The 15,790-nt window shown below is 44.8% G+C and overlaps 1 protein-coding gene across 1 annotated transcript in view; it reads right to left on the bottom strand.

The window, feature by feature from the left end:
- FER1L6 (fer-1 like family member 6) overlaps positions 1-15,790 on the bottom strand; it is a 160,532-nt gene that overhangs the window by 28,679 nt on the left and 116,063 nt on the right. The window contains exons 24-29 of the mRNA XM_015428956.1: positions 15,176-15,337; positions 14,031-14,214; positions 11,629-11,831; positions 9,216-9,338; positions 5,549-5,588; positions 178-296 (exon numbers count right to left, since the gene is read on the bottom strand). Coding sequence (XP_015284442.1) covers positions 178-296; positions 5,549-5,588; positions 9,216-9,338; positions 11,629-11,831; positions 14,031-14,214; positions 15,176-15,337 — 831 coding nt within the window. The remainder of the gene's footprint in view (positions 1-177; positions 297-5,548; positions 5,589-9,215; positions 9,339-11,628; positions 11,832-14,030; positions 14,215-15,175; positions 15,338-15,790) is intronic.

The raw sequence follows: 15,790 nt of genomic DNA, 5'->3' as shown, positions 1-15,790 counted from the left end.
GGGTCCTATTATGTAAATCTTGCATCATTTCATGTGTCATGTTAATACTTTGCTTCAGTTCTGTTTTTAGATTTCTGATTGGTTCTACAGTCCTTGTTGTATTTTTATTGAATGTCCTATCCTGTTGATTGGACCGACTGAATTAACCGAATCTAAAATCATCTTAATGAACTCTACCTCCAGCGTTGCTAGTTTGGGGGAAGCTTCTTTCACTTTCTTCTTGACCAGTTTATCTTTCTTCTTTCTGTCTGGTTCATCTTCAATGCTTAACGTTACATGGCCACCAGTCTGTGCTGCTGTGAAGATGAATGAATGCTTTTTACAGATGCAGTAGTTTAATCAAAAAACAATTCTCAAGGTTGCCATTACTTTGGAGTCTCGTAGTAGTTATAGTGCTTGATTTATTATTTGGTAGAACTCTCTCAAACTACCAGCAGGATGGTCATAGAACCATACGGACTGTGGTCTATACACAGCATCAGACAGACGGTGTTTAGCTTGCTGAAACCAGGGTCCTATTATGTAAATTAGGCATCATTTAATGTGTCATGTTAATACTTTGCTTCAGTTCTGTTTTTAGATTTCTGATTGGTTCTACAGTCGTCCTGTTGTATTTTTATTGAATGTTCCATCCTGTTGATTGCACCAACTCACTATGTGTTGATTGTATTAAATGCACTCACACCTTGATTCCAAATGAGAAAGGCCGATTATAAGTAATGTAGGCCCCGGTCACACGCGAGGATTTGGGCCGGGAGAGGGACGGATTGGATGCGCGGCAAATGGGCGCGATCCCACGGCAACAACTGGGAAGCGTTGCCCGCCTGTCACCGATCCATCCCTGTCAGCCCAAAACCCCGCACCAAAAAAGAACCACCTACCTGGGTGGTTCATCCGGAAAGGCCGTGGCAAGTGCGGCCGTGGGATTGCCGGCGCGTCCTTTCGCCGGCGCATCCCCGGCTCCTGGCCGAACTGCGCATGTGTGAGCATGCGCAGTTCGCCAGCCTCCCCCTCCCACCGTCGCTTTCTCCCCGGCATCTGATCGTGCCGGGGAGCAACGGCGCCGTGGCTCAGGGGATCCGTGGGATCCCGCCGCGGCGTCTCTAGTTTGGTGCGGCTCAGATTAGCCGCACTTCTGCCGTCGTTTTTCCTGCCGTGCGGCAGGGACCGTAAATAAATAAATATAGGTGGAAAAGATTACTGATCCTCTAGTTCAGTCACAGAGAAATAATTATGTAAGAACGTAAAAGAATTTCTCATATTTGCAGGTTCAGCTTGAATTTTGATAGTCTTTTAAGCTGAGAGATGAACAGATTCAGTCTACAGACAAATTCTGACAGAAAAAGGTAGATATCAGGACTGATTCCTTCTTCAAGGTTTAGGGATTAAATACCGTTTTGGTGTAGTGGTTTGGTGTAGTGGTTAGGAGCGGTTTGGTAGTGGTGAGGAGCGCAGACTCTAATCTGGGAGCAATGAGTTTGATTCCCCACTCCTCCACATGCAGCTACTGCTGTGATCTTGGGTCAGTTACAAGTTCTTTCAGAGCTGTCCTCTCAATGGCAGTCCTTGGGAGAGCTCTCTCAGCCCCATCTACCTCACAGGGTGATTGTTGTTGTGGGGAGGGGAAGGGAAAGGAGATTGTAAGCCGCTCTGAGACTTCAGGTAGTGAAGGGCCATGGGGTATAAATCCAATCTCTTCTTCTTTTCGGACATACACCTCCCCACACATGGAACCCAAGAAAGGGCCAAGCAGGCCTCCTCTGTAGCTGTTTCCACAGGAAAAATAACACAAGAGGGAAGCCTGAAGCCCCTCTCCTCCCCTCTCAGTGCTCCTGAGCAGAATGGAACAACACAATGCTCTGAAGCCGAGTTCCCTGATGATCATAAAGGTAAAATGTGCCATAAAGTCGCAACCAACTCACAGAGACCCCTCATGGGGCTTCTAAGGCAAGAGAGAACATAAGAACATAAGAGATGCCAATGTTGGATCAGGCCAAAGGCCCATCCAGTCCAACACTCTGTGTCACACAGTGGCCAGAAATACCAGGTGCCATCAGGAGGTCCACCAGTGGGGCCAGGACATTAGAAGCCCTCCCACTGTTGACCCCCCCCCAAGCACCAAGAAGACAGAGCATCACTTGCCCCAGAGCCCCTATCTATACCTTGTGACTGATAGCCACTGATGGACCTCTGCTCCATATGCTTATCCAATTCCCTTTTGAAGCCGTCCATGCTTGTAGCCGCCACCACTTCCTGTGGCAGGCAGTGGAGCAGAGGTGGTTGGCCATTGCCTTCCTCTGCATAGCAGCCCCAGTCTTCCTTGGTGGTCCCCCATCCAAGTACCAACCCTGCTTAGCTTCCAAGTCTGATAAGATGAGGCTAGTTTGGGCTATTCGGGCTGCTTCCCTGATCATCCATGTGACAAAAAAGTTGGATCAAACATATCGTGTATTTTGACTTGGAGGCTGCAATCCTACAGATGCTTAACCTGGAAATAAGTCCCACTGAATGAAATTGTATATAACTTCTAAACAAAAGTGTGCATAGGATCAGGCTGCGTAACAGTCAACGAAGAGGGAGAGAGTCCATTTCTCCCCAGTCCTTGCTCCCCTGCCTGCCAGCAGGCAAAACTGAAGTCTGGTTCAGAATACAGAAGTGCACACGGAGAAGGGAGAGAGAAGGCAGCAGAAGCTGTGGCTGTATTGCCTCCTGCTTACAATTCTTTGTCTGCTTGCTTCAGATACCACTGGCATGTGAGTGAGCAGTGACTCATGAAAGCTCCTATCGTGCCACAAATTCTGTTAGTTTTTAACTACTGGACTCTTGCTCTTTTCTACAGCTAAAAGGTAAAGGTAAAGGTTCCATTGCTCGAAAGCCAGTCGAATCTGACTCTAGGGTTGCGGTGCTTATCTCCGTTTCAAAGCCGAAGAGCCAGCGCTGTCCGAAGATGTTTCCGTGGTCATGTGGCCAGCATGACTAAACACCAAAGCGCAAGGAACGCTGTTACCTTCCCACTGAAATGGTACCTATTTATTTACTTGCAATGTCTTGCTTTCGAACTGCTAGGTTGGCAGGAGCTGGAACTAGAGACGGGAGTTCACTCCGTCATGCGGCAAATCGGGTCTCAAACTGCTGAACTACTGACCTTCCACAGCCTGCAGTTCAGCGTCTTAACCACTTGAGCCACTGCAGCTCCAGACAGCCTAACACAACTACTGATCTTGATTTGTCTGCTTAGCTTCTCTAGACGTTAGCATCTTTGGAAAATCAAAGTCCTGGTTAATTTCAGCAATTATGTCTGCCAGATTTCCACTGTGGTCACCAGTAGATCCTCATCCTTTCAAAATCAAATTCTTTCTTTCCTTTTAGAGGTCTGACCAATCATGGCTGCACTCTTTCTTTTAAAAACATGGTTTATGATACTTACATCCATCATCAGTGGAGTCCCATATAAACCACTGATCAGTCCCCTAACACCTGCTTAGTTTCACAATATTATAATATCTGGGGCTCCCACACAATTCACTGGGCAGCAAGCCTAATGACTGCATTCCTTGTTCTCTGCTTTCGCATATTTCACTCAGGTTTAAATAGCTTTTAATAAATCAGCATGCTATTTATATAGCATCTGATAAAACGCTGGAGAAATATTTCAATTTCCTTGGCACCGATTTCCAGATCTTCAGACTCTGGCATCAAAGTATGAGATGTCAGTCAGTCTGACACAGCTATGAAACACTATTTTAAAGAATTCAGCATCAGCACCAAACATTTTTGTTCCCTGCACCAAATGTGTGTGTGTGGCCATCAAGTTGTAGGTGATTTATGGCAACCCCATAGGGTTTTCAAGGCAAGAGATTGTTCAGAGGTGGCTCGCCATTGCCTGCCTCTGTGCAGCAGCCCTGGGCTTCCTTGGTGGTCTCCCATTCAAATACTAACCCAGGCTGACCCTGCTTAGCCTCTGAGATCTGACTAGACTGAGCTAGACTGGGCTAGGATTTTTAATTTTTAAAAAAGCAGGCAGTATTTGTCCTCCCCAATCCTTAACCATGAGCTTAGTCAGAAATATGAAATGATTATACACTAACCCTACACTGTAGGATTCTATTTATGGTGGGAAGCAGAGTTACCTTGGGCATGGATTCTGACACTGTATCCAGTGACTGGAGGGTCTGGTGTATTAAGGCTTTGCTCTCATGTGGAGATGCAAATTGCCTGCATAATAAGATAACTGGCAAGTGCTGCAGCAGCAGCGATCTAGTGACTGAAATTCTGCTCACCTGAGGCATTTAGAGTAGGTCGTATCTATGCTGTATCTAAAGTAGGTCGTATCTATGCTGCATTCATCAAATTAAGAGTTTTCTTTTAAGAATGTGAAAAATTCATAAAAGATCAGGTTTTAACACAACTGTGAAAATAATACCCATTTATCTAGTAAAGCCTTCTTTGGAATCCTGATTTCACTGGCTCTTCCCCTCTCATCTAATTCTATCTACAATACAAACTTTGGTTACTTCTATGCCCCCATATCTTGTGGGAGGGGCTTCCACAGAACATCGTGCTCTCTCTCAGCATGACTCTTGGGACTCCAGCAGCTTTCTACTTTAAACCAGAGGCAAAAAAACCTACTTTGACTGATTAAATGGAGGGACTGCAGGGCTCGTGTGGATGTTCTACCCACAGCTAATTTGGAGAGGAGAGGAGAGCTACACTCCACTTTCAAAACGGTGGACTACAGCTAATTTGGAGAGGAGAGGAGAGCTACTTTCAAAACGGTGGACTGAGCTCTGCATTCCCGCACCCCATTTGACCTTTTTGTTTGTGGTTGGGTCATGGATAAAAATGTACTAGAGTACAGAGAAGCAACTTTGACACTAGTTGGGTCGGAGGATAGGTAGTAATCACAGTTGTTGAGACTGCAAATTGGTATTTGCTCACTCCCAGAGAAAAGATCTTGGGTACCCCAGTATGTTACCTTTGTGTCCTGCTCAGTTTTCTGACAATGGCACTTTAACCTCTCCTTCCTATGCCGGTAAAATGGTTCAGAAGTAAGTGGCAAACAGATGCACTCTGGGAACTTATTGTAAAGATGTGCCTTCCAGCATAGTAAGTGGAAGTCCAAGGCTAACCTCAAGCAATTGATTTCATGAAGACTCACTGCTCCATCTTCCCTTTGATAGGGCCCTAAACAAAACAGAAAAACTGGGCAGGCTGTGTTTAAGGGGTTAAGGACACTAGGGACAGGGCTCTGTATAAAGAAAAACGAGCCTGTGCCAATGGAACAGAGAACCTCTCTAAATATTGATCAGTGAGTCAGTAGCTGCCACCATGTTCACATCAGAACAAATTCAATACACGGATAAGTAAGACGTACGAGATACATATCTGGGCTGTATTACCAAATTCCACCCTAGACAGATCCTTATCTGGAAAGTATACATACATTCAGCAGTGAGCAGGATAAAAGCTATCTTTGCACGAGTAGTTACTCAAGTCAATGGGATTTCTACATTAAGCATTAAAACAAATGACGCAAATATGTACTCACTATTTCCTGGCTTTCCATCACCGAAATCGAGTACTTTTGCCTTTCAAAATGATAATAAAAAAGAACAAATTACACCCTTGAATATAAAAGGAACATTACATAGCAATTCACTATACTTACAGCTTTAATAGGTTTGCTTTAATTGAATGAAGAACATTTAATTGTGCTTTTTCTTTTTAAAAAGTTCTTAGTGGCGATTAACATTTTTTACTGCCTTTTGCTACTGATTCTTCTGGTTATAATTCTGCAAATTCTGATGCTAAATGTATACAAGATAGGTATAGAAACAAATGTTCATTTGAGCATTGGCTTATTTTATTTTTTATACTGTATTTTTACAATGGTTGTCAACCACCTCCACAAGGATAACAGGTGGCATAGCAAGGTTTTAAATAAACAAATTCTCACACTTGCACCACTCAATGACTGACAGGAATTTCAGTGAAAAGTAGGATTGTCAGATGGTTTAAAAAAAAATACCAGACAGGCCGAGCCCAAGCACAAAGTAGCAGCCGCGGCGGCTATTGTTTCATGCTTGGGGCCAGTGCCATCTCCTCCAAGGCCAAACAGCATAGAATCATAGAATCACAGAGTTGGAAGGGGCCATACAGGCCATCTAGTCCAACACCCTGCTCAATGCCTTTGGGCGAGATCTGACCCCTGCAGGGCTGCTATTTGGCCCACAAAAAACTGGTTTCCTCCTGCTTCCTGTTCCTAATTCATGTTTCCTGCATCACAGCTTCTTTTGCACAGGCTCTCCTATTTCCTGCTTCACAGAGAAGAGAAAGAAAACCAAGCCTCCCTTCCCTCTATTGGCTGAGGGCTCCTCCCCCTCCTTTGGGGAGGGAGGGGGAGGCAAAGAGCCAGAGAGAGAGAGAGAGAGAGAGAGAGTCCAATGGCACTTTTAAGAAGACCAACAACCTTTTATTCCAGGTATAAGCTTTTGTGTGCAAGCACACTTCTTCAGAGATGGGAGCGGGGGGGAGAGCCAGAGAGAGCACACCATACAGAAAGAGAGAGATGGAATCCCAGGGCACGTGGAGAGATCCCCCTTTCCAGTTCTAACAGATGGGTGGGGAAGAAACCTAACAGCACAACTTGCATTCTTTATTAGTGAAAGGGAGCAAGAATCCAGTAGCACCTTAACAACTAAGTGCCAAAATTTCATGAGTCACTGCTCACTTCTTCAGATACAGCTAGAATGTGAGTCCATCTGTCCTTATATCTTTGAGAGTGAAGTGGTTTCAGATGCCAAATGACAATAGCAGGCATTGGTAATGAGAGAAGAAACCTAGGTCTCAGTTAAGTCCAGGAGTATGCATTGTCTTGATCTTCATTATCAGTTGCAATTCAGCAGTCTCTCTTTCTAATCTCCCTTTGAAATTCCTTTGTAAGAGAACTGCTACTCTTAGGTCAGCAACTGAATGTCCTGGAAGGTTAAAATGTTCTCCCACTGGTTTTTCAATGTTGTGGTTTTTAATAGCACTAGAAAGAGCAAGAGTCCAGTAGCACCTTTAAAGACTAACAAAATTTGTGGTAGGGTATGTGCTTTCGTGAGTCACTGCTCACTTCTTCAGACTTATTTCCATTTATACTTTGCATCTTCCTGAACTGAATCCTCCTGTACCAAACTGAGACCTAGGTTTCCTGTCTCATTACTAATACTGATATTGCCACGCCTCTGTATATCACACCAATGCTGATATCTCCACCCGTCTGCATATCGTACCTAATCCAATCACGCATCCTATTGCCACTTGGCATCTGAAATCATCTTTATAAAGTTTATATATCTGGTACCTCATGTTACATTTTATGGCACACATGGCCTGGCCTGACAAAGTGACATTTATGTCAGATCCAGCCCTCATAACAAATGAGTTCGACACCCCTGGACTAGAGCGTCCCCGACAAGTGTTTGTCCATCTGCTAATTAAAGACTGCCAGTGCTTTGCTCTGCTTGAGCTTGAAGGAGCACCAAGCCAAATATGAAGCAGCAGGCGCTGCTGCTTGTCACTTGGGCTGCCTTGGTGCCACCACCGAGCAGGTTTCGTGCTGTTTGGGCTTGGTAAGATTGCCAGTTGACTCAAAAAGTCTGGTATTTTCACTGACTGTCCAGGAAAATAACTGAAAAAAATACCGGGAATTTAAACGTCAGTGAAAATACCAGACTTCTCCAGGTCAATAATGGACACCTGGTAACCCTAGTAAAGCTAGTAGAAACCAAAACATTTTCTGAATAGAATGGTCTGAATTCTATTCCCGGGGGGGGCAGATTGGGCCACTGGGGGAAACCCCACCCCCAAAATGCCGGGATCGTGGAAATGTGCCTGAAGTGATGATGTCACCCGGAGGTTACATCATCACGCCGGGCACATTGTGGGGGGACGCTCTATCATTCAAGGGAAAACTCTATGGTTTCCCCTCGAATTATAGTGGTCCCGCCTCCAACGTGCCCGATGCGATGACGTCACTTCCGGGGCCAGGGACTCCCGTGCTAAAACTGAGGTAAGACTTGGCAACCCTAGTATGAATCCTAAAGTGGCATTTGCATAAGAAAAAAGAAGGAAGAAAACTGGGGGAGCCTTCTGACCCAGCTCAATAATAAGATGTGAGCTGAGCATTTGCCCTCCTTTTTTCGCAGGTAGTTTAAACCCTGGTTTTGGCCAGAGGCACAAGCCCTTGACAAGACTGGGTGGGCTTGTAGCTTGTGGTCCTGTGCCAGTTATGCTGACACATCCAACATCGGCCTGGAAGCTGCTTTGTGGCTCATCCCTGGTTTTAAGGGTTTTTCCCCCCTCCAGGTTCTATAAACTTTATTGAAACAGAGAAAAAATGTGCAATAAGAGTTTAAAAACAACATACATCAGAAGTTAGAAATCAAAACACTGAAAGATGCTAAATATTAAAGTATACACAAGGATTACTAAATAATTAAAGAACAATGAGTCAACTAAACTCATTTACAATTACAGAACTACAGCTAATGACATATCTACATTGTAAAAGTAGGAACTGTTTGGGGTGGCTGAAGTGGAACATCGGCTCATTGCTTGCTAGAAACTGGTTTTAAATTTGACTGTGGGAGGGTCTGTTGGGTTGTCAGCTTTGTTTAGGGTTTTTTTAAAATTCTTTGATCGTGTTTTAAGTTTATAAGCCGTTTTGAGTCACCAATACAGGAGAAAAGCAGAATAAAATAAAATAAAATAAAGAACTTCCGTTTCTGCAGGGGAAGAGAAGATCCTACGATATTTATCCATTTCCCCACTTGAGCTGCAACTTGCCAAACTGCTACCAAGGGCCCCCTAATCCCAAGGACCAGCTTTTGGGTTGGCGTGGTGTGCCGCAAGTTTACTTTTCCCCATTTAGTTATAAAACAACCTTTCCCCTGAGAACTCAGGGCCCATGTTGCAGGTAGGTACAGAAAACACCCCTTTCTCAAAGGGAGCAGCATTTGTTGGTGTTCGTATTCCGCCCAATGGTGGCAGCTTGCTTCCCTCAGAATTAAAAAATCTGGAATTTCACATTCCCATTTGTAAAGAAATGATAAGTTTGAAAACTTCCGCAGAAAACTTTGTTCTCCCACTTGTCATAGAAAAGGCAAAAGACGACATTTCATACACAAGGAACCTGCTATTTATATAGATAGAGCCTTCAGGTTTCTTACCTTTTGGACTTTTTGCACAGAAGCATAATACTTTGACCACCAGTCAATAACATTTTCAGCGGATTCATCTGCAATGGTTCTCTTTTTTCTTTTGGTGGAACGCCGAGATGATTTTCTCAAGTCCTGGGAAGGAAAAGGATATGGGTGAAGATCATTATACTCCTGTCCCACGTCCTTCAGTCCTCTGCGCACCCACGCACACCCTACGGAACCCTACTGTGCACACAAAGTAGGAATAAGTCTCCTGCAATGTTGGCCAGATGTAGAAACCAGGATCCACCTGTGGACAGGTAAGAATCCTTTGCAGAATGGAAGTGTGAATCAGCTAATATGGGTGCGAATAGTTCTCTTTTTTCTTTTGGTGGAACGCCGAGATGATTTTCTCAAGTCCTGGGAAGGAAAAGGATATGGGTGAAGATCATTATACTCCTGTCCCACGTCCTTCAGTCCTCTGCGCACCCACGCACACCCTACGGAACCCTACTGTGCACACAAAGTAGGAATAAGTCTCCTGCAATGTTGGCCAAATGTAGAAACCAGGATCCACCTGTGGACAGGTACAGAATCCTTTGCAGCATGGAAGTGTGAATCTGTACTATTTCTAACTTCAGAAGGCAGCTACTATGGTGGTGACATCCACCTGCATTTTAATACGGGTGCGAATGCATATCCATATCAAAATGCCATGCATAGATGGACACACGCACAATCCTTTTGTGCATATCGGTCAAGCTCTTAGAAATTCAGAACATCGATGCAGAATTTCGTTGGTTGCACTCAGTGGGTTGTATCCTGCAAACCGTGAATGGCAGCATTTCTCAAAGGTTTCAGGCAAATGTTTTCCCCTTCCCACCACCTTCACTTGGTCTGCAGTCACACACACTAAATAATCCACTTTCAATGCACTTTACAACTGGATTTTGCCAGTTCACACAGTAAAAACCCAGTTGGAAAGTGCACTGAAAGTGGATTGAAAGCGGATTATTTAGTGTGTGTGACCACAGCCATTAATTCCTTTTTACGAGGGATGGCAGGGATCCAACCTGGAATCTTCTATATGAATTTCTGCTATCAAGAAGGGCTGCCAAAAGCCATCATGGACCTCTGACAAATATTCCTTCTCGGCTTCCTTACACCGTCCACACCTTGTCAAGGTTGCCACCTACAGTGTGATTCCCACCTCTCATATTTAGAGTAACCTTTGGTCACTTCAGAAAACATATATGTGAAGTAGCAGTGTTAGTGAGTGCTGATTTGGAAACAGTGTTAGGAAATACTCCTGAATGCCTGCTATTAAATTATGTCCTTGGAATTCTAAAGATAGTCCAATCAATAGTTTTGAGCTGCACATCTAACTTTTACACAATATTGGAAATCAAAAGACTCCAGAAATCAGTGAGGGGCTTGTTAAAATAAGAGAGGTTTAGGGATAAAACTTAAAAGAGTGCTTCAAAGAAATGAGAACTTTGATGAGATACAGTTAAGTGGTGTAGTATAATTATTCGTGTTCGGTTGAAATTGGATGAATTTTGAAAATGTATTCTTGTTTATGTATCTGTTATTGTTTATGTATCTTGTTTATAGATCTGTTCTGTTGAGAGCCAGTTTGGTATAGCAGTTAGGAGTGTGGACTCTAATCTGGAGGAACCGGGTTTGATTCCCCACTCCTCCACATGCAGCTGCTGGTGTAACCTTGGGTCAGCTACAAGTTCAGAGTAGTGAAGGGTGGGGTAGAAATCCAATCTCTTCTTCTTCTTCTTTTACCTCACAGGGTGTCTGTTGCAGGGAGGGGAAGTAAAAGGAGATTGTAAGCTGCTCTAAGACACCTTCAGGTAGTGAAGGGTGGGGTATAAATTCAATCTCTTCTTTCTTTCTTTCTTTCTTTTTTTCTTTCTGTCTTTCTTTCTTTCTTTCTTTCTTTCTTTCTTTCTTTCTTTCATCATTTTTTGATAAAATTGCAAAATTTGGTGACTTAGTTGCAAGGTATCCCTGGACTGTCTTTATGCATGTGGGCTGCATATGTTGCATCACCACACACCAATGCTCCCTCTAAGCTGTGGAGTCTTGTGAGCAAAAATTCTACTTTGTGAGCTACTGGCGTTAAAGTTGTGAGCGAGCGATTTGGCTACTGCATCAATCAGTTTGCTCTGGAGCCATCCTTCCTGAGCTAAGACAAAAATGTGTGAGCTGGAGGCTAAAAAACTGTCAGCTAGCTCACACTAACTCAGCTTAGAGGGAGCACTGCCACACACACACACACACACACACCCACACACCCCTTTCTTTTTGAAAAGGAGATCTATGCTGGACACTGCCTTTAAGGTAGAATATGAATAATTGTATTGGAAGCACTGAGCAGTGGAAAACGCAAAGATCACACAGATGAGTATCCCAGAAAGTGGAAGATACTTACTTTTTGCTTCCCATCCTTAGCAGGTTCAGGGGTAGGAGGAAACACAGGTTTTGGAGAAGGTGCTGGCAGAGATGGCGCTGATGGAGCAGGTGGTGCTACTGGCTCGGGCTCAGGTACAGCTAGCACCGGGGCACTATGTTCCACGTCAACGTAGATATGATCAACCGGAAGCTCTGCAGCCTGAACTGGTTGAAGGGCTTGAGCTAGAGTGTGAAACCAGGAACACAAAACATTAAGTCAGACAGAAAACATGTTCAGTATGCTGGTTTGGAGTGAATGTTGACAGTTTTAGGGCATATCTACAGGACTGGTTTAAACAGCCATTTCCTTTCCCAGTGGAACTCTGAGAACTATAGTTTGGAGGGAGGATTTCCAACAAAACAGAACTGTACTCTCCCCAGACTACATTTTCCACGATTCTTTGTGGGGAGGCTGTGAGAGTTAACATAGTACAGAATCAATATGCGTTGATGTCATAGATCTGTCCATAAAGAACTGCCTTATTCTGAAACTATTTTGGAAGTGGTTAAAAGTAGGGAAGGGATAGGGTGCAAAAGCAATTTGCTCTTCCAGTTGACAATTCTTCTATGGTGCTTTCCGTACTAGACCTTAAATCCTGGTTCAACCCCATCCCCGAACTTACATTCTACACTACATGCGAGTTCACCCCTGTAATTATCTAGGGGTATTTTTTTGTTTCCACATTACATTGGGGTCACCCTGGTTTTGCCCCACACTTGTCCCGGGATAAACAGATGCTGTTATAATCAGGGATAAATGCAAGGTATTGTGTTGCGAGTTGAACTCTGATAAAACCAGGGATGAGATCCAAGTGCGGAAAGGACCTATGTCAGAACTTGACTGTCTCCAGCAGGGAAACAGTGGAGTTGCCAACTCTGGGTTGGGAAATTCCTGGAGATTTGGGGGCGGAGCCTGGGGAGGGTAGCTCAGCAGGGATGGGAGGCCATAGACTCCAGCCTTTGAAGCTGCCATTTTCTCCAGGGGAAGTGATACCTGCAGTCTGGAATTCAGTTGTAATTCCTGGAGATCAGTTATAACTCCAGCCCCCACATGGAGACTGGCAATCCTAGCACACAGCTCTATGCAAACTGCCTGTATGGAAGCCAAAATGGTGCTGGTTACTCTAACCCAGTGCCAACTCTCTCCAAGGTCTGAGGCCCACAGGTCTTTTTTAGCTTTGCCACTTCTCATCCGGAGGTGCCAGGGTTGACCACAGGGCTTTCTACATGCCAGATTTTGCGCTTTACCACTTAGTCGTGGCACTTCATACAAGGAGCAGCATTCGACTGAAAGTCAGCCACTAGCCCGCTTAGACCACCAAAATCTACGAGACAGCAAACAGCATCTCTCCAGAGTCTCAAGAAGAGAGAGATCTTTCTGTCCTCCTTCACCGTGTTCAAGTGGAGAAAACAAAGATATGGGACTTCCCGTTTGGTAGCCAAGGGTTCTAGTGCATTGAGGGATCCAACAGCGCCACCAGAGAAGAGGCATACGGGGCATCTACAATGGAATTATGGCATCGCCAATCAGGGCTCTTTTTGTAGCAGGAACTCCTTTGCATATTAGGCGACTCACCCCTAATGTAGCCAATCCTCCAAGAGCTTACAGTAGCCCCTGTAAGAAGAGCTCTGTAAGCTCATGGAGGATTGGCTACATTAGGGGTGTGTTGCCTAATATGCAATGGAGTTCCTGCTACAAAAAAATCAACCACTTTGATCGTAGTCAGTGCTGGAGGAAGTCCTACTATTCAGGCTAATGTGAGCCAGTGTGCTATAGCAGTTTAGAATGTTGGACTAGGACCTGGGAGAACCAGGTACAAACCCCCATTCTGCCATGGAAGCTTGCTGGGTGACGCTGGACCAGGGCCAGTCACACACTGGCAGCTAGAGGAGAACGGCATAAGTCACTGTGGGTCCTTGTTGGGGAGGGAGGTGGGATATAAAGGAGGTAAATAAATACATAAATTTCCAGGGTGCCCATTAGATCTGTGCCTGACCTGCAATAAGGCAGTCCCTAAAAAGGCATCTGGTCATTTCCTGTATGCGAGCCAGTTTGGTGTAGTGGTTAGGAACGCGGACTCTAATCTGGGAGAACCGGGTTTGATTTCCCCACACCTCCACATGCAGCTGCTGGTGTGGCCTTGGGTCAGTCACAAGTTCTCTCAGAGCTTTTCTCTCACCAGCAGTTCTCAAGAGAGCTCTCTCAGCCCCACCTACCTCACAGGGTGTCTGTTGTGGGGAGGAGAAAAGAAAGGAGATTGTCAGCTGCTCTGAGACTCCTTCAGGTAGTGAAGGGCAGGGTATGCATCCAGTCTCTTCTTCTTCCTTGTACAAAACTAAGGCTCTTGACTGCAAGTTCCTTGGGAAGCCAGGACTTCTTACCTGAGCCAGCGTCTGCAAGGTTAACGTCCTTGGCAGGTGGAGCAGGGAGTTCCTTAGGCTTATATAGAAACTGTTTCAGGCAATTGATGGTGTGTGTTCCAACCAGGGTGCTGCGTCCGAAGGCCCTCCAGTCCACGACGCAGATGCTGAGCGGTGGGTGCAGCAATTCGTTTTCAGGCAGTTCCTAACGGCGGAGACAAATCAGGAGTCCCAGTAAGCTTTGCCTTCTTATGTGACGGTTGCCAGCATTTATTAAAGGGGCCTGTTTAGAACCTGGCATTCATCTGGGATGTATTGATTCAGCCCAGCTACAATTGCACACAAAATCACCTCACTTAGGAAATTTCTCACATTTTGTATTGGTTAGAGGGTCAGACCGGGAACTGGAAGACTCAGGTTTGAATTCCCACTCTGCCATGGAATTTTGCTGGGTGATCTTGGGCCAGTCACTCACTCTCAACCTAACCTACCTCACAGGGTTGTTGTTGTGGGGATAAAACTGAGGCAAGGAGAACAAATTTGTAAGCTGCTTGGGATCCTCTTTGGAGGATAAAAAGCAAGATATAAATGTCTACATTAATAAAAATGGGATGTTTTAAGCTTCCCTTTTGATTCTTAGAGATGTTTTACCTCAGCAGCATCATCCAAATGCACAATTCTTTCTCTATGCAAAATTTGGTGAAAATCAGGAGATGCGCAAAACCCCTTCAGAGAACTATCATCAATCCCATTGAACTTCCTTCTGAATTTCTGCAACTGAGACTTTTTAAAAAATTATACTTATATCTTATTCTTCTATGAGACAGCCCATCCAAGGGATTGGTCAAACCCACAAATTTTATTCCCTACAAAACATCAACCTCTACTAGGGTTGCCAGCTCTGGTGTGGGAAATTCCTGGAGATTTTGGGGGTGGAGCCTGAGGGGGTTGGTGAGGGGAGAAACCTCAACAGGATATGATGCCATTGACTTCCCCTTCCAAAGCAGCCATTTTTCTCCAGGTGAACACTTCTCTGTAGCCTGGAGGTCAGCAATAATTCCAGATCTCCAGTCACAATCTGGAGTTTGGCAACCCTAACCTCTACTTTGTTTGTTTGTTTGTTTTGTGAAAAAAGAGGAAAATTTAGTAGAGTTCAATGCACGTACCACTTCAAACCAGTCTGCCAGGATGTTAAAATTTGGATTGTTTTTGTAGCTCTGAATGACGCACGATTTCACTCCTTTGGCTGCGCACTCAATGAGAACTTGCGGACGGTCCACAGAAAGCAGCTGCACTTTCTTCAGCTCACGAAGACCCCAGAACAGAACCTATGGTGGGAATGATCATGGGAGCGATACTTCACAATGATAAGTGTTCAAAACGTTTTACATTTCAAGGCCAATTCACACATTGTTAAGTCCACGTGTCCCTCACTGTGGACTTTGGGCAGACATGTTCCACAGAGACCCACTTGTGATTCGGACCACAGACTGCAAGGAAAAAGAGCTTCAGTTTTTTCTCTGTGCCTGGAAATGATTTGCCCACTGGGAAGATTTGCATGTACTGATGGCTACCCACAGGGCTATTTTAGGGCAGGAACGCACAGGAACGGAGTTCCGGCTGGCTCCCAAGTTGGCCACGCCCAGCAGGAACTCATTAGCATAATAGGCCACACCCAACAGCAGAAACTCATTAGGATTGGCTACATTAGGGGTGTGTGGCCTAACATGCAAAGGAGTTCCTGCTACAAAAAAAGCCCTGGGTTTTGACAACAAACAAAG

This window comes from Gekko japonicus, unplaced genomic scaffold (assembly GCF_001447785.1).
Source record: "Gekko japonicus isolate JY-2015 unplaced genomic scaffold, Gekko_japonicus_V1.1 scaffold1004, whole genome shotgun sequence".
Taxonomy (NCBI): Eukaryota; Metazoa; Chordata; class Lepidosauria; order Squamata; family Gekkonidae; genus Gekko; species Gekko japonicus.
The sequence above is the reverse complement of the archived record's forward strand: the minus strand, read 5'-3'. Positions and strand labels throughout refer to the sequence as shown.